Source organism: Lipophrys pholis (assembly GCF_963383615.2).
Source record: "Lipophrys pholis genome assembly, chromosome: 12".
Classification (NCBI taxonomy): Eukaryota; Metazoa; Chordata; class Actinopteri; order Blenniiformes; family Blenniidae; genus Lipophrys; species Lipophrys pholis.
This window is the reverse complement of record NC_137641.1, coordinates 2,370,642-2,396,492: the sequence shown is the minus strand read 5'-3', so window position 1 is coordinate 2,396,492 and position 25,851 is coordinate 2,370,642. Positions and strand designations below refer to the sequence as shown.

Here is a 25,851-nt window from a genome sequence, read left to right as displayed (position 1 = left end):
TATCATATGGCTTTGTTTCTCGTGAAGAATGGTCTTCTTTGCGCACATGACCCCCCCCCCCCCCCCCCCCTCTGCTGCACGTTCCAGCTCACTAATGACTGTCAGTCATATTTTAATCATGTTGATCATGTACTATCGCTACTGTCTGAGCCCCGCAGCTCGTTAACCAGCACCTGAACGCTTCACTCATAACCTCATCTATGAAGAAACCTTTTAACTTTACGGCTCATTTGTTTAACACATTTCTGAAACCGTATTTCTGAAGACGTGTCTGAGCGCGGTGGAGTTCGGCTCTGGACAGCTGCCAGTGTTTATATGTTTGTGTCAAATATACTTAATAATCCTTCCACATGTGTCAAATATACTTTGAAATGCAATCCTTCAAATCAATAATGCTGAAAGAAAGTTGTTAGAGACGGGTTGTCCAGGGTTGCAGTTTTGTGGACGAGTCGTCCGGAGGAACCTTTGTTCTGATTGGCTCTACTGAGCATGTGCAGAATGACTAGTTACCACCAACATGGTGACCAGGAACACATCACGCTGCTCTGCAGTGAAGCTTCAGACCACAGAGGAGGCACTGCTGTGCAGCGTGGGTCAAACCATGAAGGAGCTACGAGTTTGGATGAACTGAAAGTATACTGACAAGAAATCGTTGTTTTGCTGCTGTCAGCAGAAAATCTGTAGTTTGGTTTCTTGCTTGAGTAAAATAGACGGCAGGTTTTATTTATGTTGAGCAGCAGTGAAGCGTCCTGCTGGGGTTCGTTTGTCTCGTTGATCTCATGTTTCAATGATCATTTGGAAATAAGAGACGATTGATGAATTGGAGGTACTTGGTAATCAAGTACTGTAAAGGATAAAACATTTAAGACATTTTGTCTGTTTGAAAGTAAAGACGGTTGTTCATTTCTGTTTGAAGGTTTTCAACCTAATTCAAACTCCAATAAGAAAATAAAATTGAGAGGAAGAACAGAGTGAACGACAGGATAACTTGTCAACGTTACAAAAGTTTAGCATCTTTACATATTTGGCGTTTCTGTGGATGTAAAACTTGGAAAAATGAAATGAAAACGCAAAAACGATGTCTTCACTGAAACGTGTCAACAGAGCTCTAGTTACATTTAGTTACACTGCAGTACTCTGGGGGTGAATGGGGGGCAGCTGTGGAGTAACGGAGTACCTAGTAACTGAGTACCTCCTTGATCTGAGCTGTGAAAACGGTAGAAACTCGTTTACTACAATATTTTCTTTATAAAAACACAAAAGACGACTCACAGTGAGCTCGTGCATCAGGAGGCGCAGACCGCGCTGCCCTTCACCGCACCTCCTGCCTTCCTCGTGCACATTTCACCTGCACGCACGCGCAGAGGAGGAGGGGCGCGCGCCCGGCCACTGATCTCGCTCGCGGCTCCTTTATATAGTGTGAGCGCGCGGACGGAGGACGCATTGGAAACGTCTCCACCGCGCGTCAGAAGTCCAACAGCCGCGCGACAGAAGTCCAACAGCCGCGCGTCAAAAGTCCAACAGCCGCGCGTCAGAAGTCCAACGGCCGCGCGTCAGAAGTCCAACAGCCGCGCGTCAAAAGTCCAACAGCCGCGCGTCAGAAGTCCAACGGCCGCGCGTCAGAAGTCCAACGGCCGCGCGTCAAAAGTCCAACGGCCGCGCGTCAGAAGTCCAACAGCCGCGCGACAGAAGTCCAACAGCCGCGCACCCCGCGCAGGTACGAGCTCCTTCTTCTTTCTATTCTCATGTTTTCAAAAGAGAAAAACTGCCGCACGCAGTATAAAAGGTCAGTTTGAGCGATGCGCGCGTCTCTGGAGAACATCTCAGAAATAACAAGTATTCATGTACTTTAGTACTCCGAGTATAACAACCTGTCAGAGGATGTATTTTTGAATTATTGACAACTGTTGGATCAATAACCCGAAGAAAACCTGAAGTGACGTCACAAAGTGGCTGAGCTGTTAAAATGAACTCCATCAGTAATAAACATGAACATTTTCACAAAGTTTTCAAACTTTCAGGTAAAGTTTGAAAGTACTGGATTAAGTTTCTGTACTTTACTTTCTTATTTCAATACTTTTATTGTGAAAGTTCTGGGGGCTTTCAGGAAGTTATTTTTATCAACCTGAAGAAGATTGTCCTTCAATGTTTCTACTGCTGCTTTTACTTTTTCCTCGTCGTCCAGAAACTTTTCTCTGTTTACATTCAGAAGGAGAAGCTGCTGGTTCTGGACCGCTGAGGACTTCAGCTGGTTCTGGTCCTCAGGTGGTTCTGAACCACTGAGGACTCCAGCTGGTTCTGGACTTCAGGTGGTTCTGGACCTCTGAGGACTTCAGCTGGTTCTGGACTTCAGTTGGTTCTGGACTGCTGAGGACTCCAGCTGGTTCTGGACCTCAGGTGGTTCTGGACCTCTGAGGACTTCAGCTGGTTCTGGACCGCTGAGGACTCCAGCTGGTTCTGGACCCTCAGCTGGTTCTGGATCTCTGAGGACTTCAGCTGGTTCTGGACCGCTGAGGACTCCAGCTGGTTCTGGACCCTCAGCTGGTTCTGGACCTCTGAGGACTCCAGCTGGTTCTGGACTTCTGGTGGTTCTGGACTGCTGAGGACTCCAGCTGGTTCTGGACCTCTGAGGACCTCAGCTGGTTCTGGACCTCAGGTGGTTCTGGACCTCTGAGGACCTCAGCTGGTTTGTTTCCACAGCAGAAAGGTTCCTCTGGGAACAGGAAGCTACAGATGGAGGATGTCAACTTCCTGTCCTGAGTTTCCTCCAGAGATAACAGAACCCACCTCATGGACTGGGACCTCCTGTCAGGGTCTCTAGAGGTTCAGAGTCAAAGTGTCAGTACTTTTTATTAAAGTTTCACTAGTTTTTATTAAAGTTTCAGTACTTTTTATAAAAGTTTCAGTAGTTTTTATAAAAGTTTCAGTAGCTTTTATGAACGTTTCAGTGCTTTTAATCAAAGTTTCAGTACTTCACTTGACATTTTTCAATGACGTTTGGTACACTTCTATATTTAGTTATTTTGTGACGTTTCAGTACTTCTTTCTTGAAGCCTGTTCAAGTTTTGTTCCTCCGTATTGAAGTTTTAGCACTGTTCTATGACGTTTTGGTACTTTGGTTGTATGATACTTTGTCTTTTTGTGAAGTTTTGTGACTTTTAGTTCAAGATTGTTGAATTTTTGTTGAAGTTTCAAACGTTTCCGTTGAAGTTTTGATCATTTTCTGTGATACTAAAGTCTTTATTTTGATGTTTCAGTACTTTTTGTTTCATCCGTTTTGAAGTTTTGAAACTTCAGTAGAAGTTGTGGTGCTGTTCTAACAAGTTTTGGTTGTTTGGTTCTTACTTCTTGTTGTTTTTGTATTTTAAATGTTTGCTGACGACATGATAATCAATGATAAATCGTCCATATTGATGTTTGACCGGTTGGTTAGAGTTTTTTATGAGATAATAAACGAGAGCGTTACTTGAGAGTCGTCACAGTTTTTGTTGAGCAGTTTGGTGATTTACGTCCAACAGGCTCGTCTGTGTGCATCAGACTCTGTGGCTCCACCTGGATGGACCCCCACCCAGAACCCCCCCCCCCCCCCCGTGAACAGGGGGCGTTATTCACTCACCCCCCATCAGGAAACAACAGCTCAGTGACTCCGAGTGTTTTCAGCCTGTTATTCACCTCATGAATCGCACTTTCTGTGTGTGTGTGTGTGTGTGCGTGCGTGCGTGCGTGCGTGCGTGCGTGCGTGTGTGTGTGTGTGGCAGAAATATGAATGAATGGATAAAGAACACTGGTTCGGAGGTGGGCCGTTCGTAGCAGTGAACCACTGTGTTACAGGTTGCTGAGCATTTGGGCCCCGTTTCCATGACAACAGCTTCAAGTGAAAACGTTACATTTTGCAACGTTTTTTACACGACAATGGCGCTAATGCTAATGCTGATGCTACGGCCAGTGGAACCTGTCTCATGCCGCTCCTTGGCTTGGAGCCTCTGATGATTTCATTTCTCCGTCAGAACCGTTTTCTCCAGAATCAGTCCGAAGACGGCGGAAGAAATAGAAATAGCCGCGGGATGATGTCACTCTTGTGGTCAACAGGTATGAAAACATGTGAACTGAAGGTGTGTGTGTGTTTCCATGACGACCTGAGAGGAAAGATGTTAATGTGAGTCTCTGGAGCAGCTGGAACGTGGGCAGGGTCTTTACCGGAGACACACAACACACCCTACACACCCTACACACAACACACCCTACACACCCTACACACAACACACCCTACACACCCTACACACAACACACACACTGCACACACACTCCACACACACTCCATACACACTCCACACACACTACATACACACAACACACACCCTCCACACACACTCCACACACACAACACACACACTGCACACACACTCCATACACACAACACATACCCTCCACACACACTCCATACACACAACACACACACTCCACACACACTGCACACACACAACACACACACTGCACACACACTCCATACACACAACACACACCCTCCACACACACTCCATACACACTCCACACACACTCCATACACACAACACACACCCTCCACACACACTCCATACACACAACACACACACTCCACACACACTGCACACACACTGCACACACACTCCACACACACTGCACACACACTCCATACACACAACACACACACTGCACACACACAACACACACACTGCACACACACTGCGCACACACTCCATACGAACAACACACACACTCCACACACACTGCACACACACAACACACACACTGCACACACACTGCACACACACTCCACACACACTGCACACACACTCCAGACACACTCCTCACACACTCCAGACACACTCCTCACACACTCCTCACACACTCCTCACACACTCCTCCAGCTTCCTGCTCACACAACAGGTACATTTTCCCATGCGGCTGACGTGGTGAGTTCAAACCGGTCCGCCAGGGTTTTTAATAGCCGCCGCTGCCGCTGCCGCTGCCGCTGCCGCTGCCGCTGCCGCTGCCGCTGCCGCCGCTACAAAGGCTCCTCAGTGCGCCACACAGTGGGGCAGAGTCGGGGGCCGACGCCTCGGCCAATCAGGAGGCTGCGTTCACACTTCAGAGCAGCGTGGCTGGTAGAAACAGTCCTGAACGCTTCCAGTGATCACATGTTCACCTCACGGTTCACCTCCGTCGCTGCTTCTTACGTTTTCATTCCGATTGAATCACTTTTCCGTGAGTTTTGTGGCGAGAGAAACGATTCGTTAACATCTAACTATCCGTTCTTTGTCCATACGGCGGCTCCGTTGACCCGACGTTCTTGCGGTGTTGGTTCTGAACAGTTTTATGTTCGCACTGCATTTCATATGAAAACGCATCATTTTTGTTTTCATTTCAGAAAATCTTCGCTTTTACACAATGTTTTCAGAGTTAACGGTTTTTCTGTTTGTATAAGTAGCGTTGCCATGGCAACGCAGAGCCTTCAAGTTTGTGTACGGAGAGTAAATTAGGTTTCTTAACATTTAATAAGTACTTGGTTTTCACAAGTAGCTAAAGGTCAGTACTGGTATCGGTATTAAGTAGCTAAAGGTCAGTACTGGTATCGGTACTCGGTATTAAGTGCTAAAGGTCAGTACTGGTATCGGTATTAAGTAGCTAAAGGTCAGTACTGGTATCGGTACTCGGTATTAAGTAGCTAAAGGTCAGTACTGGTATCGGTATTAAGTAGCTAAAGGTCAGTACTGGTATCGGTACTCGGTATTAAGTAGCTAACGGTCAGTACTGGTATCGGTACTCGGTATTAAGTAGCTAAAGGTCAGTACTGGTATCGGTATTAAGTAGCTAAAGGTCAGTACTGGTATCGGTACTCGGTATTAAGTAGCTAAAGGTCAGTACTGGTATCGGTACTCGGTATTAAGTAGCTAAAGGTCAGTACTGGTATCGGTACTCGGTATTAAGTAGCTAAAGGTCAGTACTCGTCCTTTTTGTTATTGCTGCCTCCCTACTTTAGAACATTTAAAAAGACAAATCGTAGGAGATACGACTTGAGTTCTCTGAGGAGAAAAGCTTCTCGTCCAATCTGCCGCCTCGTGTTTACGACCTCGGGGGGGAGGGGGCAGTAAACAGAGGGCAGAGCTGTAAATTACCCCCCTATTGTGGTATCAAGGGGTAAAAGGGTAAGTTCACTGCCTCCTGGAAGTGATGCCTTCAGTGTCTGATGCTGGAGAGTAATCTGAGTAACTCAACAGCATGTCAGGCTGACCCTTCTGATGTTAAAGGTCAAAGGTCAGAGGCTCGCGAGGAAAACAACCTTTAAAACATCATAAACTCTTCATAAGACGATTCCTGGAAAACCACCGTCTGCATTCTGGGGCAGATACACAGAGATTATAGAGCATCTTCCTCCTCTAACATCCAGATCATAGAGCATCTTCCTCCTCTGACATCCAGATCATAGAGCATCTTCCTCCTCTAACATCCAGATCATAGAGCATCTTCTTCCTCTGACATCCAGACCATAGAGCATCTTCTTCCTCTTACATTGAGATTATTGAGCATCTCTCTCCTCTAGCATTAGATTATAGAGCATCTACCTGCTCTAACATCAGAATATAGAATGTCTTCCTCCACTAACATCCAGATAATAGAACATCTTCTTCCTCTTACATCAGATTACAGGGCATAGTCCTCCTCCAACGTCCAGATTATAGAGCATCTTCCTCCTCTAACGTCCAGATTATAGAGCATATACCTGCTCTAACATCCAGATTATAGAGCATATAGAGTTGAAGCATACAGAACTGCTGCTTCCTGCTTGTTTGTGTTCATCTTTAAACATCCTCCTTGTTGTTTCTCAGTAGTTTTGCTTTCCAGCGGCAGGAAACAATTTTTCTCAGTGTTTTGTGTTTGACGACGTTCAGAGAGGAACACGTTTCATCGTCGGGATTATTTATCGCCTCCTGCAGGACGACTCTCTGAGTCGCGGCTGAAACAGGATCCACATGTTGTTGTTTCAGAATAAATCAGCTTCAGGAGACTTTAATGGGAACCAGACGTCTGCCAGGAGCACGACGTCACACTGTCCACTAAGAGTGCTTCTCAGATCAATCAATCAATCAATCAATCAATCAATCAATCAATCAATCAATCAATCAATCAATCAATCAACCAATCAACCAATCAACCAATCAATCAATCAATGTCTGGAATGAAGGTCAGATCTTTGGTAAGGGCCACATTGTTTCTTTGTCATTGTTGCCTCTTTCTAGTTGTTCTGTATTTTTGTGCCATTTGTAGTTGTTTACTGTCTGTTTGCGGTTGTTTACTGTCTCTGTGTGGTTGTTTACTGTCTCTTTGTGGTTGTTTACTGTCTCTTTGTAGTAGTTTACTGTCTCTGTGTGGTTGTTTACTGTCTGTTTGCAGTTGTTTACTGTTTCTTTGCAGTTGTTCACTGTCTCTGTGTGGTTGTTTACTGTCTCTGTGTGGTTGTTTACTGTCTCTTTGTGGTTGTTTACTGTCTCTGTGTGGTTGTTTACGGTCTCTTTGTAGTTGTTTATTGTCTCTTTGTGGGTATTTACTGTCTCTGTGTGGTTGTTTACGGTCTCTTTGTAGTCGTTTATTGTCTCTTTGTAGTTGTTCACTGTCTCTTTGTGGTTGTTTACTGTCTCTGTGTGGTTTAGTGATGTAGTGGTACATTTTTACGTCACTCTTACATGAGTTTTCATAGTTTGTTACGGACGGTTGGTGGTGTGTGTGCGTGTGTGTGTGTGTGTGTGTGTGTGTGTGTGTGTGTGTGTGTGTGTGTGTGTGTGTGTGTGTGTGTGTGTGTGTGTGTGTGTGTGTGTGTGTGTGTGTTATTTTATTTTATGTGAAGCACTTTTTTTTGTATGAAAACTGCTCTACAAATAAAGTTTGATTTGATACTTTGTCGCTTTCTGCAGCTTCTCAACTCTTCATTGATCAGCTGCTTCTTCTTCGTCTTTGTGGTTTTGTTCTTTGTTTTGTATTTTCTTTGTTTATTGTTTGTGCGAGAGGAGGGTGGAACCGCTCAGAGGATCATCAGCTGTAACTGGAAACACATGAACGCCTGGCGGAACACTGGAAAGTTCCTCTCGTCTCTTCTCTTCCTCCATCAGCCTAATCTCACTTTCAAGCTTTCTGGAGATTCACTCCTTGTTTTCTTGTTGTCTCACTGAGCGTTGTGTGTGTGTGTGTGTGTGTGTGTGTGTGTGTGTGTGTGTGTGTGTGTGTGTGTGTGTGTGTGTGTGTGTGTGTGGGGGGGGGGGGGGGGGGGTTCAAGCTCTGTCATAAACATCTTGCACACTGTTCCTGGAAGGTTGAGAACATGAGGTCTCATGGGTAACCTCCCTGAACGGTGTAAAGCGACACCGTGATGGTAGAGTCTGAAGATCGTCTGGTTGACCTCTCACCCCCCTGATCTGACAAAACAAAGTCTTGGCTCATGAGCACGGGGACATTTCATCATTTTCACAGATCTGCATCACAACGGAGTCAGAGGGTTTTTCCAGAAGTTAAGTTTCCAGCTTCGTTGTCATGTAAACAGAACCTCAAAGCGACACCAACGTTTTCTGTTCTCACTTGAAAACCCTATAAGAGTGAGACCAGGAGAGTGGAGGGGATTCCTCCGCAGTCTGACTGCATCACAAAGGTTTTTCTGGTTGAGTCAGACGAGTGTTTGTGAAAAAGGTTTAAAGTGTCGTAAACGAAGCACAAACTTCACCAAACAAGGACTGGAAACTTTCCGTCCGGATTCAGATTGCAGGATCTCGTGGTCTTCGGCTCAGGTCCAGACCTTAATCCTGCTGATAAGAAACATCAGCCTCCGTTTCACCTTCAGTCACTCGACAGAGTTTTTATTGTCAGAACTGACTTTAAAACATCTTTTATATCATGGCTGTTCGTTTTTCTCTTCTTTGCTGGTTTGAAAGATGTTCTGGAGCTCTGAGTGAGAAGATGATTGAAGTTAATGTGGAGAAAATGGATGAGTCGTCACAGTCTGACAGTCGCTGCCAACACACCACTGGGACGGGTCCTCCAGGGTCCTCCAGGGTCCTCCGGGGTCCTCCAGGGTCCTACTGGTTCCTGAAGGTTCTTGCTGGTTCCTGGAGGTTCCTATTGAGTCCTACTGGTTCTTCCAGGTTCCTGAATGTTACTGTGGGTTCCTCAAGGTTCTTGGTAGGTCCTGTTGGTTACTTGTGGTTGTGGTCCCTAGCGGATTTTGGTCATTCCTGCTGGTTTCTGGTAGGTTCTGGTGTTTTCTTGTGGTTCCAGGTGTTTCCTGTGGGTCCTTGCTGGTTTTTGCTGGTACTTGTTGGTTTCCTTATGGTCTCTGGTACCTGGTAGTTCCTGATGGTTCCGGTTGGTTCCTGTAGCGTCTGGTGTTTTCTTGTGGTTTCAGGTGTTTCCTGATGGTTTCTTATGGTCCTATGTACCTGGTGGTTCCTGTTGGTTCTGGCTAGTTCCTGGTGGTTTCACATGGTTTCTTGTAGTTCTTGGGGGAAGGGGGTCCTTCTGGTTCCTGTTGGTTCCTGCTAGTTTCAGGTTTTATTGCTGGTTCCTGCTGATTTCAGGTGGTTTTTCATGGGTCATGGTACATGGTGCTTCCTGTTGGTTTCTGCTGGTTCCTAGTGGTTCTTGTTGGTTCCTGGTACTTTCTGGTGGTTTCTTGTGGTTACTTGCAGACTGAGCAGGTTTCGGTGTGTTTACAGATCAGATCACTTCGTCGGTCTGGGACTGGGAGGAGTCGCATGTTTCCCTCCAACACAACAGAGGACTTCAGTTCCAAACAGGAACTAATGTGTGTAAATGTTTTGGCTCTGAGCTCAGCCTGAAATCAGCTGCTTCACAGTCTGAGGAGGCCTGAGCCCGTAATCTCAGGGACATAGTGTCATAGACAGAGTGGAGGACATAGTGTAGGGAAAGGTGTAGAGGACATAGTACCATAGACAGAGAGTAGAGGACAGAGTGCAGAGGACTGACTGTCATGGACAGGGTGTAGAGAACAGGGTGTAGAAGACAGAGTGTATGATAGAGTGTAGAGGACAGTGTGTAGGACAGAGAGTAGAGGACTGAGTGTAGAGAACAGGGTGTAGAGGACATAGTGTAGAAGACAGAGTGTATGATAGAGTGTAGAGGACAGTGTGTAGGACAGAGAGTAGAGGACTGAGTGTAGAGAACAGGGTGTAGAAGACAGAGTGTAGGACAGAGTAGGAAATAGTGTAGAGGACATAGTGCCATAGACAGAGAGTAGAGGACAGAGTGTAGAGGACAGACTGTAATTGGACAGGGTGTAGAGAACAAGGTGTAGAAGACAGTGTGTAGGACAGAGAGTAGAGGACAGTGTAGAGGACAGAGAGTAGAAGACAGTGAAGAGGACAAAGTGTAGGACAGAGTGTAAAGAACAGTGTGGAAGACATGGTGTAGAGGACTGAGTGTAGAGGGCAGGGTGTAGAGGACAGAGTGTAGGACAGAGTAGGAAATAGTGTAGAGGACATAGTGCCATAGACAGAGAGTAGAGGATGGAGTGTAGAAGACAGACTGTCATGAACACGGTGTAGAGAACAGGGAGTAGAAGACAGAGTGTAGGACAGACGGTAGAGGACAGCATAGAGGACAGTGTAGAGAACAGAGGTTAGGACATAGAGTAGAAGACAGACTGATAGACTCATAGACAGGGTGTAGAGGGCATAGTGGTGACAGGGTGAGGTCTGATGGGTGAGACATCCAGTTCTGGTCTCAGAGCCTCAGAAGATTAAAGCCTGTGGTGACGTCACCTCACCTGCAGCCTCACACACCTGGTCCTGTCCACCCTGAGACAGGTGGACCGGAGGAACAGCTCTGTCTGACTGACTCCCCACCATTAACCCTTCAACATCCCGTCCAGCTGTTCCTTCCTGAGCTCTGATTCAAACAGACGCCGCCACTCGTTTCCCAACTTCAGTTCAGCGAGACGACAAGACGAAGGTTTGTCCGAGGATCTGTTCACACGGAAACCATTTCAGGTGAAAACACAAAACTGTTGTTGTATTTTGGTCATCACAACAATGCTGCTCATTGAAAACACAACTTTAGAAAATGCTCCCAGCAGGAAACTTTCTGAAAATACTTGGACCGTCTCTTTGTTGACGGCAGAAATGCTGCTAATGCACAAGTCCACCACGTTGGTAGTAAATAGTTCTTCTGCACATGCTCAGTAGAGCCAATCAGAACAATGTTTCCTCCATGGTGTCATGTCTCCCAGTCCATATTCTCTTGGAGTTGGTACTTTTATTTTGACAGTCACTGTAATAACAATCCAACTTGGTGCTTTTATTTTGACATCTGCACCATTAAACTCCTCACCATTTCTATCTTTATTTAAATGTTAATGCAAATCATCATCCTGCATAAACATGTACTTTTTGGAGTATCATAATTTGATCATTTTGACAATAAATAAAGTTAAAATGCTGAGCACATTGTTTTCATCCTACTCATAAATGATAAAACACTTTAATGAGACAGAAAGTGTTTATAAATCTACTGTCGTGTTCATTTGTGTTTAAGTGTAATAATTAAAAACCAGCGCGTTTTCACACAATCGAGGTCATGTTGAGGTCAATCTCACAACATTTGTTTAAATGTTCAGTTGATGTTGAGTTTAGATTGAATCTGCACATAATTAATGTGAGTTAATGCAGCGTTGTTCAATGTGTGTGTAAAGTGTTTGTTTTGGGGGGGACAGTTTTCACACTCGAACATGATGAGGTCATGTTGAGGTAAAAGTTTGAATATTAACTGAAGAGTTGAGTTGTGCTTGTCGTTTAGAGTGAATCTGCAGATATTAATGTGAGGTAACGCAGTGTTACAGTATGGCAGTGTTACAGCATGACAGTGTTACAGCATGGCAGTGTTACAGTATGGCAGTGTTACAGCATGACAGTGTTACAGTATGGCAGTGTCACAGTATGGCAGTGTTACAGTATGGCAGTGTTACAGTATGGCAGTGTCACAGTATGGCAGTGTTACAGTATGGCAGTGTTACAGTATGGCAGTGTTAGAGCATGGCAGTGTTACAGTATGGCAGTGTTACAGTATGGCAGTGTTAGAGCATGGCAGTGTTACAGTATGGCAGTGTTACAGTATGGCAGTGTTACAGTATGGCAGTGTCACAGCATGGCAGTGTTACAGTATGGCAGTGTCACGTGTGTGTTAAAGTGTTTGTTTTTCCTACCTTGAGGGACGGTTTTCACACATTAACATGTGGGGACACGAGTCGAGGACAGTCGCTGGATTGTGAGGCGTTTTCAGGTTGGACAGGGAGTCGTTCTGGGTCAGGTTAGAGTAAGACTGTAGTCCACACAGTCCCAGCATGGCAGTGTGTGTGTGTGTGTGTGTGTGTGTGTGTGTGTGTGTGTGTGTGTGTGTGTGTGTGTGTGTGTCGGCCTAGTAATTTGGATTGATCCCCTACACCCCTCCCCCTCCTCCATCTCCATCTCCTTATCTTCATTCACTTCATCTCAAACTGCTGATGCACCAACCCCCCCGCCCCCAACCCCCGCCCCCCACCAGGTGGAGCTCCTGCAGTCAGCAAAACGACTGCAGCACACACACACACACACACACACACACACACACACACACACACACACACACACACACACACTACTAAGCACCCCCACCCTGCCTGAAAACAGTCGTAATGATGGTGGGGGGTGGGGGAGGGGAGCTGCGGTCAGGAGTGGGAGGAGCCTGTGGATGGAAACGTGGCGACACGTCCTTCTAGACAAGGATCAGAAGTTTGTTTGCAGCGGGACACGAGGGGAGCAGGCGAGGTGTGAAATGAGAAAAGTGGAGGAGATGAAGACAGTGAGATGAGGAAGAGGAGGAGGAAGAGGAAGAGGAAGAGGAGGAAGACTGCAGCAGCAGAAATGATGCAGAGGAAGTTTGTAGTGAAGTGAGCTGGGCGATGGTGGCTCCTGGTTGGAGCTCCTGTGAGCTCAGCAGCCTCACCGTGTGGAAATGAATTAAATACACTCTAGTTAGCATCGTTAGCATCGTTAGCTCATCCCATTGGGATTTAGTTTGATCACATGTAAACCTGAGGAACAGCAGGTGGCGCTCTTTGCTTCCTGCAGCAACTAATAGCTCATCTCTCAGTATTGAGCCTGTTTGTTAACTAAATAAATCGGGATCATCCCAGGTGAAGATGCAGCAGCTAAGTCTCACAGTTTCATTTGTTTTTAAAGCTGTTTTATCGGATTAAAGCCTAGTTTTTAAAGATATGTGGTGTTCCACGGTTTACTCTGTATTGTAGTACACGGTACATTAGTATCTGACCACAGTGTTTGTGCAATATGTCGTCCCATAGCTTGGATACAGTCAACATATTTAACCAAACAACCACCAGGTGTGTATCTCGTTGCAGTTTTCTCTCAACTACAAAAGTACCAAGTCCAGGAGTATTTGGACTGAGAGTCATGACACGACGGAGGAAACTGTTCTGATTAGCTCTACTGAGCGGAAGCAGCGTTTCCTCCACCCACACAGAGATGGAGTTCGAACATTTTCAGGCAGTCTTGTTTCCAGAGTCTGAGTGTATTCCACCTTGGGAGCCATTTTCAAAAAGTTGTGTTTTCAGTGACTTCGAGCTCCGTTTGGTGAACAGACGCCCAGAATGTAACGGAGGTTTGGTGTTTCAACTTCACATCGTTGTGGCGTAAACTCTCAGAGAAACTCTAATCTGCAGGTTGGAGTTTGTATGAATGAACATCCTGACAGGGAGAGCAGCCAGGTGGCAGGGTGAGAAGAGGTGAGGGGGTGAGGAGAGGTGAGGTGGCGGGGTGAGAAGAGGTGAGGGGGTGAGGAGAGGTGAGGTGGCGGGGTGAGAAGAGGTGAGAGGGTGAGAAGAGGTGAGGTGGCGGGGTGAGAAGAGGTGAGAGGGTGAGGAGAGGTGAGAGGGTGAGGAGAGGTGAGGTGAGGGGATGAGGAGAGGTGAGAGGGGGAGGAGAGGTGAGGTGAGGGGGTGGGGAGATGTGAGAGGGTGAGGAGAGGTGAGGTGGCGGGGTGAGAAGAGGTGAGAGGGTGAGGAGAGGTGAGGTGGCGGGGTGAGAAGAGGTGAGAGGGTGAGGAGAGGTGAGGTGAGGGGATGAGGAGAGGTGGGAGGGGGAGGAGAGGTGAGGGGTTGGGGAGATGTGAGAGGGTGAGGTGAGGAGAGGTGAGAGGGTGAGGAGAGGGGGTGGGGAGAGGTGAGGTGAGGGGGTGGAGAAAGGGGAGAGGGTGAGGTGAGGAGAGGTGAGGGAGTGGGGAGATATGAGAGGGTGAGGAGAGGAGAGGTGACGGGATGAGGAGAGGTGAGGTGAGGGGGTGGAGAGAGGTGAGAGGGTGAGGAGAGGAGAGATGAGGGGATGAGGAGAGGTGAGGGGATGAGGAGAGGTGAGGGGATGGGGAGAGGTGAGGTGAGGGGGTGGGGAGAGGTGAGAGGGTGAGGAGAGGAGAGGTGACGGGATGAGGAGAGGTGAGGTGAGGGGGTGGGGAGAGGTGAGAGGGTGAGGAGAGGAGAGATGAGGGGATGAGGAGAGGTGAGGTGAGGGGGTGGGGAGATGTGAGAGGGTGAGGTGAGGAGGGGTGAGGGGATGAGGAAATGTGAGGGGATGAGCAGAGGTGAGGGGATCAGGAGAGAGGGTGAGGGGAGGGGAGGGGAGGTGAGGGGTGAGGAGATGTGAGAGGATGAGGAGAGGGGAGGTGACGGGGTGAGAAGAGGTGAGAGGGTGAGGTGAAGAGAGGTGAGGTGAGAGGGTGAGAGGGTGAGGAGAGGTGAGGTGAGGGGGTTGGGAGAGGTGAGGGGATGAGGAGAGGTGAGGTGAGAGGGTGAGGAGAGGAGAGATGAGGGGATGAGGAGAGGTGAGGTGAGAGGGTGAGGAGAGGAGAGGTGAGGTGAGAGGGTGAGGTGAGGGGGTGAGGAGAGGTGAGAGGGTGAGGAGAGGAGAGGTGAGGTGAGGGGGTGGGGAGAAGTGAGGGGATGAGGAGAGGTGAGGTGAGGGGAGGGGAGGGGAGGTGAGGGGATGAGGAGAGGTGAGAGGGTGAGGGTGAGGGCTGTACCGGAGCAATCCTGAAGTTGTGCGTGTGTGTGTGTGTTCGGGGGGCTGCTAGCTGTCCATCCTCTCTCTCTCTTTCTCTCTCTCTCTCTCACACACACACACACACACACACACACACACACACACACACTCGCACGCACGCACGCACGCACGCACGCACGCACGCACGCACGCACACACACACACACACACACACACACACACACACACACACACACACACACACACACACACACACACACTCTATCTCTCTCCTCCTCCCTCTATCTGTGTCTCAGTCCTCTGCAGCAGCAGCTTCTCTCAGGACGTCCGGTCAGACTGTTTCTCTCTGGTTGTTTCTCTCTGGTTGTTTCTCTCTGGTTGTTCCTCCGTCAGTGACTCAGACTAAACTTTGCGTTGCGATGCAGCGGCAGTGAGACGCTGCGACGTGGAGCAGTGAGCACTGCAGCGCCGAGGTGCTGATGAGCCTGTGCTGTGCGTGTCTCTGCAGCGATCAGACCCCCCGGTGTGCTGAGCGAAGATGCTTCCCGTGCTCCTCTGTGTCCTGGCCTCGCTGAGCGTGGTGTCGGGCGACCTGGACGCCCTGTACCCGGACCTGGAGCACGCCAGGACCATCTACGTGACAGGTGAGCCCCCCTGCTGGGGTCAACCCCCCCCATGTCCTCTCCTGGGACTCGTTCCCGACACTCTCGCTGCAGAGTCACTGGTTCCTGCCGGTTATCAGCCGCCGGGACGCTGATAAGACGCTATGTAGGGACTGGTTCAGATACACTTATCAGACTTCCATCAAGAAACTAAAGTCCACTGCAGGGACCCAACTGGAGGACAGACTGGAGACTTCTCTGAGGTCTGCGTCGATCGGCTTTTACCTCAGTGACGCTTCAGGGCAAGTATGGAGAAAAGACTGAAGTCAAATTAAAGCTGCAAGCAGTCTTGAGCGGGTCCTGGCAACCTGCAGGACACCGTCAGTCGTTATATGTACGGAGCATGTGCAGGTCATACAGACTCCACTTCCTGTTTCCAGCAGGTGGCCCTATGGAGGATGCTCGTTCTCTTCGTATGGCTGTGATGAGATCGAGACTCTGATGCAATGTGTAAAGTTTGAGGGCGATCGGACCACGTTGAGGCTAGTATCACTGCACTTCCTGTTTGGCTCGATGACGAAACCTCAAACTTTGTGGCGTGGCCACGCCCCCTGACCTTTGCAGAAGATTTAAATAACTTTTGCTCGCCAATCTCTTTTATATAAACGGGCTAAATTTGAGATAAACTGCGATTCCCCTCCAGGACGGGCTCGCGCTCCACAATTGGCCAAAATCTGCTATTTTTTCAAAACTTCCTGTTGAGTTTTCGGTGTGAGTACTCGGTGTGAGTACTCGGTGTGAGTACTCGGTGTGAGTACTCGTGAACGTTTGTGTGTGTCTTGGTGAGCTACATGTGTGTACTGAACTTTATAGCTCCAGCTGAATCATGATGAGTTTATTTTTTTAATTTTGCAGGTGGCGCTGTTGAGTCGTTTTGCCACTTTTCCCCCCCAAATATGCATTTTTTCCCGGGTCCGATGCATGTGCCAACTTTGGTAAATTTTCCAGTACGTCGAGGCCCTCATCTGTTCTGTCGGGAGAATTCTTTAATTGTCCGAGCAGTTCCAATAGGGTCCTCTACCCTCGGTGCCCGGACCCTAAAAATCCGAGCTGCGGCGATCGTGCTCTAAGACGCCGTTTCCACGGCAACGTTTCAGGTGTTTTCATTTCAGACAGGAATGTCTTGTTTCCACTGTGACGTTTTTGAAAAAGATGTCCGCTTCCACAGTGACGGCAGAAATGGTGAAAGTTATGTCCTTTTCACGTGGAGCCAGTAGTTGGCGCTGTTGCAGCAGAGAACAACTATAAACATCGACAATGGCGTAACTCAGTATTTCTAGTGTTCGTGGTGTTCCACCTCATTTTGGCGCTTTTGGTTTTTCTGTAATTGTTTCTGTTTCTTTTGGTCCGTCTCTCTCGGGATGTTTTGCAGAAAACGTCCCGCGGCTGTCGGTGGCGGCCGAGCAGTCGAAGGTGATGTCGATTCGAGGCGGAAACGCAACGTTGCCATGTCGGATCCAACGCGACCAATCGCTGGCTCCGAGCCGCAAGATGAGGATCAAATGGACCAAACTGACCTCGGACTACCTGAAAGAGGTAGAAGTACCTTTGAGTTCCTGATTAATGAGTATATAAAGAAACAGTTTGGGAAAGGAGATGAAATAAAGACTTAGTGAGGAGGACCATGTATTCTTCATGTAGCCTGGTATCGGTGGTCGAGCTGCAGCCATTTAAATCATTAATCCGTTGATGTTTTATTTTATTCACGCCCAAAGTGACATTTGTTCAATTTGGTATCATCGAGTAGAAAACATTGTGTAACCTTAAATAATGTTGGTGGAATTATATTTCACTGTTGTGTCATTTCGTTTCATCACTTTTCACTTCAAAAGAAGTTGGATTTCTTGTTTTATGAGTTGAATTTAAAAAATGACTCAACAGTTTCTGTCCTGTGGGATTCATCAGCTTCGTTGTATAAAGTAATAAAGTATATAAGTTTGATTCTTTCTTTTTGCTCCAAGGTTCTCGTTTTAAAAGTTACACAGTACAAATAAAACTGGTTTTGTTGTAAAACATGGAGTCATCAACTGCACTGATTTATTACTATGGATATAGATAGTTTTTTCTGCATTTGATTGAACTTCAATATGACTTTATGTATTTCTTACGTACAGATTCACAACTTGACAGGTTTATAGTTCATGTCCTGCACCCAGTGACGAGTAGTCCTCAATCTCAGTGTAAAATAATCTGAGTGAACCTCGTCGGCCCTTCGGCACCTTTGAACTAAATTATTTACGACTTCTGCTCGTAGAATCTAACCTGCTCACGGTTTTTCCATAACGTGTCAACAAATGTTCCCTCCAGTTTACCTGACGGTCTGATCGTTCCCCAGGTGGACGTCTTCGTCGCCATGGATCATCACAAGAGGAGTTACGGCAGTTTCCACGGCCGCGTCCGCCTCCAAGGCTCCTCCCCCATGGACGCCTCGCTGGTCATCACTGAAATCACCCTGGAGGATTATGGGAGATATAAATGTGAAGTAATCGACGGTCTGGAGGATGGGACGGCCGTCGTGGCTCTGGACCTGGAAGGTACGATGAGCGAATTGTTCTGATCCGATAGATGGCAGTCGGAGGTTTTTAATGGACCAGGTGTCGTGTGGCGGTCAGGTCCAGAAACTCAGATGTATGGTCCCCCCGAGAGGTCAGAGCAATCATCACTGCTGCAGTGTGTCTGCCAGACCACAAGGGGGCACTGTTGTTTATTTTTATTAATGAAACCACACAGACACAGACGGGGTTGCAGGGACTCTCAACAGAACCCCCAAATGCCACGAGAGTTTGCAGTTACACTCGTTTTCATTGTCGTGGAAACGGGGCCTCTGTATAAAAATACCACATTAATTTAGATGTTAAAACTGAGGCCTTGTTTACACAACAATGTTTATAAATGAAAACACAAAATGTTCATAGCATTTTGTGTCCTCAGAGTCACTGGAAACGCCACTTTTTAAAAAGTTCCTGCGATTAAACTTTTCAAAAACGCTCATCCTTTGTCACCATGTAAATGGTGGAAGCACTGGTCCTGGTCCTGGTCCTGGTCCTGGTCCTGGTCCTGGTCACCGTCACCGTCACCGTCACCGTCACCGCAGCCGTAGTAACTAGTAGTTCTGCACATGCTCAGTAGAGCCAATCAGAACAAAGTTTCCTCTGTGGTCTCATGACTCCCAGTCCATTTCTCCTGGACTTGGTAGTTTTATTTTGACAGTCACCATAATAACAATCCAACTTGGTAGTTTTATTTTGGCAGTCACTATAATAACAATCCAACTTGGTAGTTTTATTTTGACAGTCACCATAATAACAATCCATCTTCGTAGTTTTATTTTGACAGTCACTATAATAACAATCCAACTTGGTGGTCTGTCGTCTAGAATGTCTGTGTTTCTTAATGAGAAGAAATAAAGAGATTTGTCTTCACATGTAGAGATGAAGAGGGAAAATACTCTACTTTAGTAACAAAGTACAGTTACTTAGTTACTTTGTCCTCCTGAGGCCCGGTGAGTGTAAAGAGGTGGATTGTGAGTGTGACTATGGCGTTGCTCAGGCTGCAGCAGCAGGTCTAATTTTAGCCGAGATGTGAATCAGCTCGGGGGAAAGTCTGGATCCTACCGTAAGCACGGCGTACATCAGCTTCATTACCGCCCCGGCCAGAAGTGCTGGGGCAAACAAAGCAGCGTGCTTGCACAGCGCTGTCACTCATTACCCAGAGTCCCCTCCCCCCACAGGCGTGGTCTTCCCGTACTTCCCCCGCCTTGGCCGCTACAACCTCAACTTCTATGATGCCGAGCGCGCCTGCCGGGACCAGGACGCCGTCGTGGCGTCCTTTGACCAGCTGTACGACGCCTGGCGGGCGGGGATGGACTGGTGCAACGCTGGCTGGCTGAGTGACGGCTCGGTCCAATACCCCATCAACAACCCCAGGGAGCCCTGCGGGGGCAAGAACATGGTGCCGGGAGTCCGCAACTACGGGCTGAGGGACAAGGACAAGAACCAGTACGACGTCTTCTGCTTCACGTCCCAGTTCAGAGGTAGGAGTTCAACAACCCGGACAATGTCTTCTCTCACCAGGTTACCATGGTAACCATCATTAACCACATCACCGTGTTATCCATCAATTACCAGGTCACCGTGGTAACCATCATTAACCAGGTGACTGTGGTAACCATCATTAACCAGGTGACCATAGTAACCATCATTAACCAGGTGACCATGGTAACCATCATTAACCAGGTCACCGTGGTAACCATCATTATCCAGGCGACCGTGCCAACAATCATTAACCAGGTTACTGTGGTAACCATCATTAACCAGGTCACCATGGTAACTATCATTAGCCAGGTTACCATGGTAACCATCATTAACCAGGTGACCATGGTAACCATGATTAACCAGGGCACCATGGTAGCCATTATTAACCAGGTCACTGTGGTCACCATCATTAACCAGGTGACCATCATAAACCAGGTGACCATGGTAACCATCATTTACCAGGTCACCATGTTAACATTCATTAACCAGATCACCGTGGTAACCATCATTAACCAGGTTATGTGGTAACTATCATTAACCAGGTCACCATGGTAACTATTATTAACCAGGTGACCATGGTAACCATCATTAACCAGGTGACCATGGTAACCATCATTAACCAGGTGACCATGATAACATTTCTCACTACAATAACTGCAGCTCCTCTGCTGATCGGTCGTTTGGTTTTTTTAATCAGACAATTCTAAACCCTTTTTTTCTATATGCAGAACATCCCATAGTGAGTTTATATTAATCTAGTACAACAGTTTTCATGATGTGCACCACCTGAGAAAAGAGGGAGTTCTCCAAATTCCATCGTTATGGCTGATCTGAAGGCTTAACCACAGTTCATTCTCCTGTTTTGATTATTTGATATATTTTCAAATAAATTTCATTAAAATATATATAATTCTAACTCGTTCTCTTGAGCCGGGCTGGGCTGGGCCTTCTGCTCCTCCCGTCGGTCTGTCACTCTCATTTTCACTTAACTCCACTTCTGCTCTGGTGCATTAATCACCTAATCAGAGGTGCGGGGTATGAACATAATGGGTAGGTCCGAATTCTCCCTCCTATCTCCTTATCTATGGACTTTACCTGAACCCCTGGATGACATCACGAGGTTAAGGAAAGGAGTTAGTAAAAGGTGTTAGGAGGCTTCCTAAAGGAGTTCGTAAAAGGTGTTAGGAGGCTTCCTAAAGGAGTTAGTAAAGGTGTTAGGAGGCTTCCTAAAGGAGTTAGTGAAAGGTGTTAGGATGCTTCCTAAAGGAGTTAGTAAAGGTGTTAGGGGGCTTCCTAAAGGAGTTAGTAAAAGGTGTTAGGATGCTTCCTAAAGGAGTTAGTAAAGGTGTTAGGGGGCTTCCTAAAGGAGTTAGTGAAAGGTGTTAGGATGCTTCCTAAAGGAGTTAGTAAAGGTGTTAGGGGGCTTCCTAAAGGAGTTAGTGAAAGGTGTTAGGAGGCTTCCTAAAGGAGTTAAGGAAAGGTGTTAGGAGGCTTCCTAAAGGAGTTAAGGAAAGGTGTTAGGAGGCTTCCTAAAGGAGTTAGTAAAAGGTGTTAGGAGGCTTCCTAAAGGAGTTAGTAAAGGTGTTAGGATGCTTCCTAAAGGAGTTAGTGAAAGGTGTTAGGAGGCTTCCTAAAGGAGTTAGTAAAAGGTGTTAGGAGGCTTCCTAAAGGAGTTAGTAAAGGTGTTAGGGGGCTTCCTAAAGGAGTTAAGGAAAGGTGTTAGGAGGCTTCCTAAAGGAGTTAGTAAAAGGTGTTAGGAGGCTTCCTAAAGGAGTTAGTAAAGGTGTTAGGGGGCTTCCTAAAGGAGTTAAGGAAAGGTGTTAGGAGGCTTCCTAAAGGAGTTAGTAAAAGGTGTTAGGAGGCTTCCTAAGGGAGTTAGTGAAAGGTGTTAGGAGGCTTCCTAAAGGAGTTAGTGAAAGGAGTTAGGATGCTTCCTAAAGGAGTTAGTAAAGGTGTTAGGAGGCTTCCTAAAGGAGTTAGTGAAATGTGTTAGGAGGCTTCCTAAAGGAGTTAGTGAAAGGTGTTAGGAGGCTTCCTAAAGGAGTTAGTGAAATGTGTTAGGAGGCTTCCTAAAGGAGTTAGTAAAGGAGATCACGGTGGTGAGGCAGTTGCACTTTCACTAAGTGACGTCATAATAAAGCGACGGCGGCTCTAGTTAGTGACGTCTGCCATGGTGAGGAAAGAACTACAAGTTTCTGAAAATGAACTTGGCGAAATGAACATTAATGAACTTCTAAAGGAAGCATCAGTGGTTCCTAGGCTAAAGGAGGTTCTAAAGGATGCATCAGTGGTTCCTAAGCTAAAGGAGGTTCTAAAGGATGCATCAGTGGTTCCTAGGCTAAAGGAGGTTCTAAAGGAAGCATCAGTGGTTCCTAGGCTAAAGGAGGTTCTAAAGGAAGCAACGAGCCTCCTTTCCTTTGCTTATTGAGGATTCAGACAGTCCTCATCATGGCCGCCACACTAAACACTTCTGGGGTTCAGGAGAAGTCGATAGTTCAGGAGATAGGAGGGACAATTCGGACGTACCCAATGACTGCCCGAGCAGGAAGTACAACAATAAAAATCACCATGTCAACTTAAAAGCATTACAAAACCCAAGCCAGAACAACAATAAAACAAAATATAACATGCAGGTAAAAACCTGAATACAAACAATAAAATCACACTTCCACTGGGTGAATTCTACAGTCGACCAGGTCCTGTGCGCAAACTCTGGAACAGAAGAGGCCCTACAACTGAGCCCCGTGGGACACCATCGGAGTGAGGAGCAGTGGAGGACACGGGTCGACCTGGATCGATCCCGTCAGCGGTTATAATGTTAGCGGATGCTAACACGACTCTCTGCGTTGTAGGTCGGTTCTACTACCTGATCCATCCGTCCAAGCTGACCTACGACGAGGCGGTCCGGGCGTGCCAGAAAGACGGCGCTCAGATCGCCAAGGTGGGCCACATGTACTCCGCCTGGAAGCTGATGGGCTTCGACCGCTGCGACGCCGGCTGGCTGGCCGATGGGAGCGTGCGCTACCCCATCTCCAACCCCAGGAGGCGCTGCAGCCCCACCGAGGCCGCTGTGCGCTTCAACGGCTTCCCTGACAAGAAGCACAAGCTGTACGGAGTGTACTGCTTCAAGGGCCACGACTGAGCGCGCACACACACACACACACACACACACACACACACACACACACACACACACACACACACACACACACACACACACACACACACACACACACACACACACACACACACCACCTTTGGACAAACTCATGTTGTTGCTTTGTACCTTCAACCAGAAGGTTTACACATATTTAAGGTTCTCATTATTTAATCAAACCCTTGGGGTGGGGGGGGGGGGATTCTTGTGGGGGGGGGGATTCTTGTGGGGGTGTTTGTTGGGTTCCCTGGGTGGAAAACATCGCAGTTTTGGGCACGCTGTCATACAAGAGCGGAGGAACAAGAACGTGTCCAGGAAGGTGAAACCTCTCGGGGCCGGAGCGTCAAACATCGGAAACCAGACGAATGTTAGCTTCCGTTCCCTTGACGTAGAAACAAAACCAATGTTAGTGAACTTTCCTGTCCTGTGACGCAGAAACAAGATGAACGTTAGCAACGTTTTTTGTCCTGTGACGTAGAAACTCCAGCTGAGCACACCTCAGAGTGACCTCTGCTGTTCAATCGTATCAAGGTGCTACGACCGGTGCTTCGTACTTCGTCCGACTGTCCAGTGTTTTACGTTTTTATACTAATGTTTTGGACCAAACGTCCGTCTCACCACCACAGAAGAAGGAGCTTTAGCATCAATTAGCATTGTTTTAGCTCTACAACTATGTCCAATGTGATGATTTATAAATGTATTTTTATGTTTACAAATTTTTCTTAAACTACTACAGCAACTTATGTTTACGTACATGTTGGCTGTCGTAGTGTTACGTCTTCATCACGTGATGAATGTAGTTATAAATGCGGGCTGCTTCAGTGTTTCGTCGATATCGTTTCGCCATCTAAAGTCTGACCTAGCATAGCATCACGTCTACATAAACTACTTAAGAGAAAACAGCCACTGTTTTTATAAATGTTCGCCATATTTACGTCAAATTAGTTTTGTTTTTGTTTATTAGGTTTGGCAAACGAGCCTCGTGTGACATCCTCGTTACATGATAGCATTAAAGCAGCTAATTACAATGTTGTCCACTATTATACAGTATTAAATCTATTTGGATTTTTTCGAAGCAGTGTCAGCTAGCATAGCATCTGATATCATTAAAGTCGCTTATATTTTGAAGGTATTTGATCTTGTTTTATCAGTGTTAGCTAGTTATTACATCAACATTACCTGCTAACATTGAAGCATTGTGTGACTTATGGATGTTGGCTACAATCTGGTTAAAAAAAAAAAGTTGGCTAACTAGCATAGCATTAGCATACCGTGCTAACACAGAATCATCTTAAAAAAAAACTTTAACGATATTGGTTGCTTCAACTTATCGAGGATTAGATGATTAGCATCGACCTGTTAGCATCGTTTGTTAAGTACCTTATGAGAATATATGAAAGTAGGTTAGCGACTATTTTTTGATAAACTGCAGAAATATTTTTTTGTCTCTTTGCGTAACAAGAAACTCACAATGGATTTAAAAAAGGAATAAAGATGTGTTTGGATTTTGCATTATAGAAAAAGACATAATGAATAAACGGGAGTTCGTCTTCTGCAGCAGCGTTAAAATGCTCGGCCTGAATATTCGCTGCGACGCCGTTTCTCCAAAACGTTTGAGGCTGAAACTGTTTGGGACGTTTGGCTTTGCTTCAGCAGCTTCTGTCTCTCGCTCGTATCCACAAACTGTTTTTGATATGAAGTCTGTCGTTTGTGTGCAAACGCAGACCTGAAACCGTTTACCTGTTAACCAGCTGCAGGTCACCGTTTCCATGGTTACATCGACGTCCAATCAGCTTCCTCTGTGACAACGTGTAATCTTAAACTTTATTTTGGATTAAAGACCTGAGGCAGCTCAGGGTGAATAACTCAGCCTGCCTCTGTTTCTTCAAACACACATGCACGCACACACACACACACACACACACACACACACACACACACACACACACACACACACACACACACACACACACACACACACACACACACACACACACACACACACTATAATTTGGATGCTAGCGGAGGCTAAATGCCAATCACAGCCACTGTGGCTACATGCTAATGCTAACAGTAGCTCCAGTGGAAGGTGGTTCATGTTATTTCTGGATTATTCTGGATTATTCAGACAGACGGTCCCTGTGCAGGACGGAGGAGTCTCTGGGTGACGTCAGAACAGGAAGCTGAGGTCACACGTTGGACCGGAGCCAGATCAGAACCAGCGCCGAGCTCCTGGCACCGACCAGCTGATTACCATCCAAACTCTGAGCTCAGCAGACAGAAACAGCAGAACCGTTCCTGAGGTCACCTGAGAAACCAGGGCGTCACCTGGGTCCACCAGGTGAGGGTGGAGGAGATCCAAGGTCCTCCCCAGGTGAGGGTGGAGGAGATCCAACGTCCTCCCCAGGTGAGGGTGGAGGAGATCCAAGGTTCTCATGCTTGGATCATAACGTCCATTAGCTGCTACATTAGCATATTTAATGCTAACGCTCTGGGATTCAACATATTTAGAAAATAACAGGAAGTTTCAGTCTCATTTCGTTATGTTTTAATGATCAGAAGTAATCTGATTACTCTCAGTGAACATGTGAAGCAGCTCTCTGGGAATGTTGTTTCTGGGGTGGAGTTCCTGACTGATGCAGTAATGTGTGTGTAGAGGGGGAACACGGGGCCTTTCATGGAGCTGTTTTCTCTGGTCTGTAACTGATGACAGGGTGACGTGTTGGTTTGCCTGTTTCAGTCTGGGGGGCGGGGCCTCCTCTGGGGGGCGCCACAGAGCTACAGGATGCCTTTTTTGTGGCTTTTACATAAGTTTATTTGTCAAATAGAGACACATTATAGTGTGTGTGTGTGTGTGTGTGTGTCTCCCAGGTGTAAAACTCTTATTTCTCTTCTTCTTCTAAGACTTT

The 25,851-nt window shown here is 46.9% G+C and overlaps 1 protein-coding gene across 1 annotated transcript; it reads left to right on the top strand.

Moving 5' to 3' along the window:
- The first annotated feature begins 1,432 nt into the window (after window positions 1-1,432).
- On the top strand, window positions 1,433-24,809 carry LOC308118247 (hyaluronan and proteoglycan link protein 1-like). The gene is made up of 6 exons (XM_080477588.1): window positions 1,433-1,717; window positions 15,598-15,733; window positions 17,124-17,287; window positions 18,087-18,285; window positions 19,482-19,784; window positions 22,638-24,809. The coding sequence occupies exons 2-6, from the start codon at window positions 15,628-15,630 to the stop codon at window positions 22,925-22,927; spliced, it is 1,062 nt and encodes a 353-aa protein (XP_080333714.1). The 5' UTR covers window positions 1,433-1,717; window positions 15,598-15,627; the 3' UTR covers window positions 22,928-24,809.
- The last annotated feature ends 1,042 nt before the right edge of the window (window positions 24,810-25,851 follow it).

What these genes read in the sequence shown, in the direction of transcription:
- LOC308118247 (XM_080477588.1), top strand. Translation starts at nt 15,628, where the DNA reads ATGCTTCCCGTGCTCCTCTGTGTCCTGGCCTCGCTGAGCGTGGTGTCG. An exon ending in CAGGACCATCTACGTGACAG is followed by an intron (nt 15,734 to 17,123) that starts GTGAGCCCCCCT and finishes GATGTTTTGCAG; the next exon opens with AAAACGTCCCGCGGCTGTCG. An exon ending in CGTGGCTCTGGACCTGGAAG is followed by an intron (nt 18,286 to 19,481) that starts GTACGATGAGCG and finishes CTCCCCCCACAG; the next exon opens with GCGTGGTCTTCCCGTACTTC.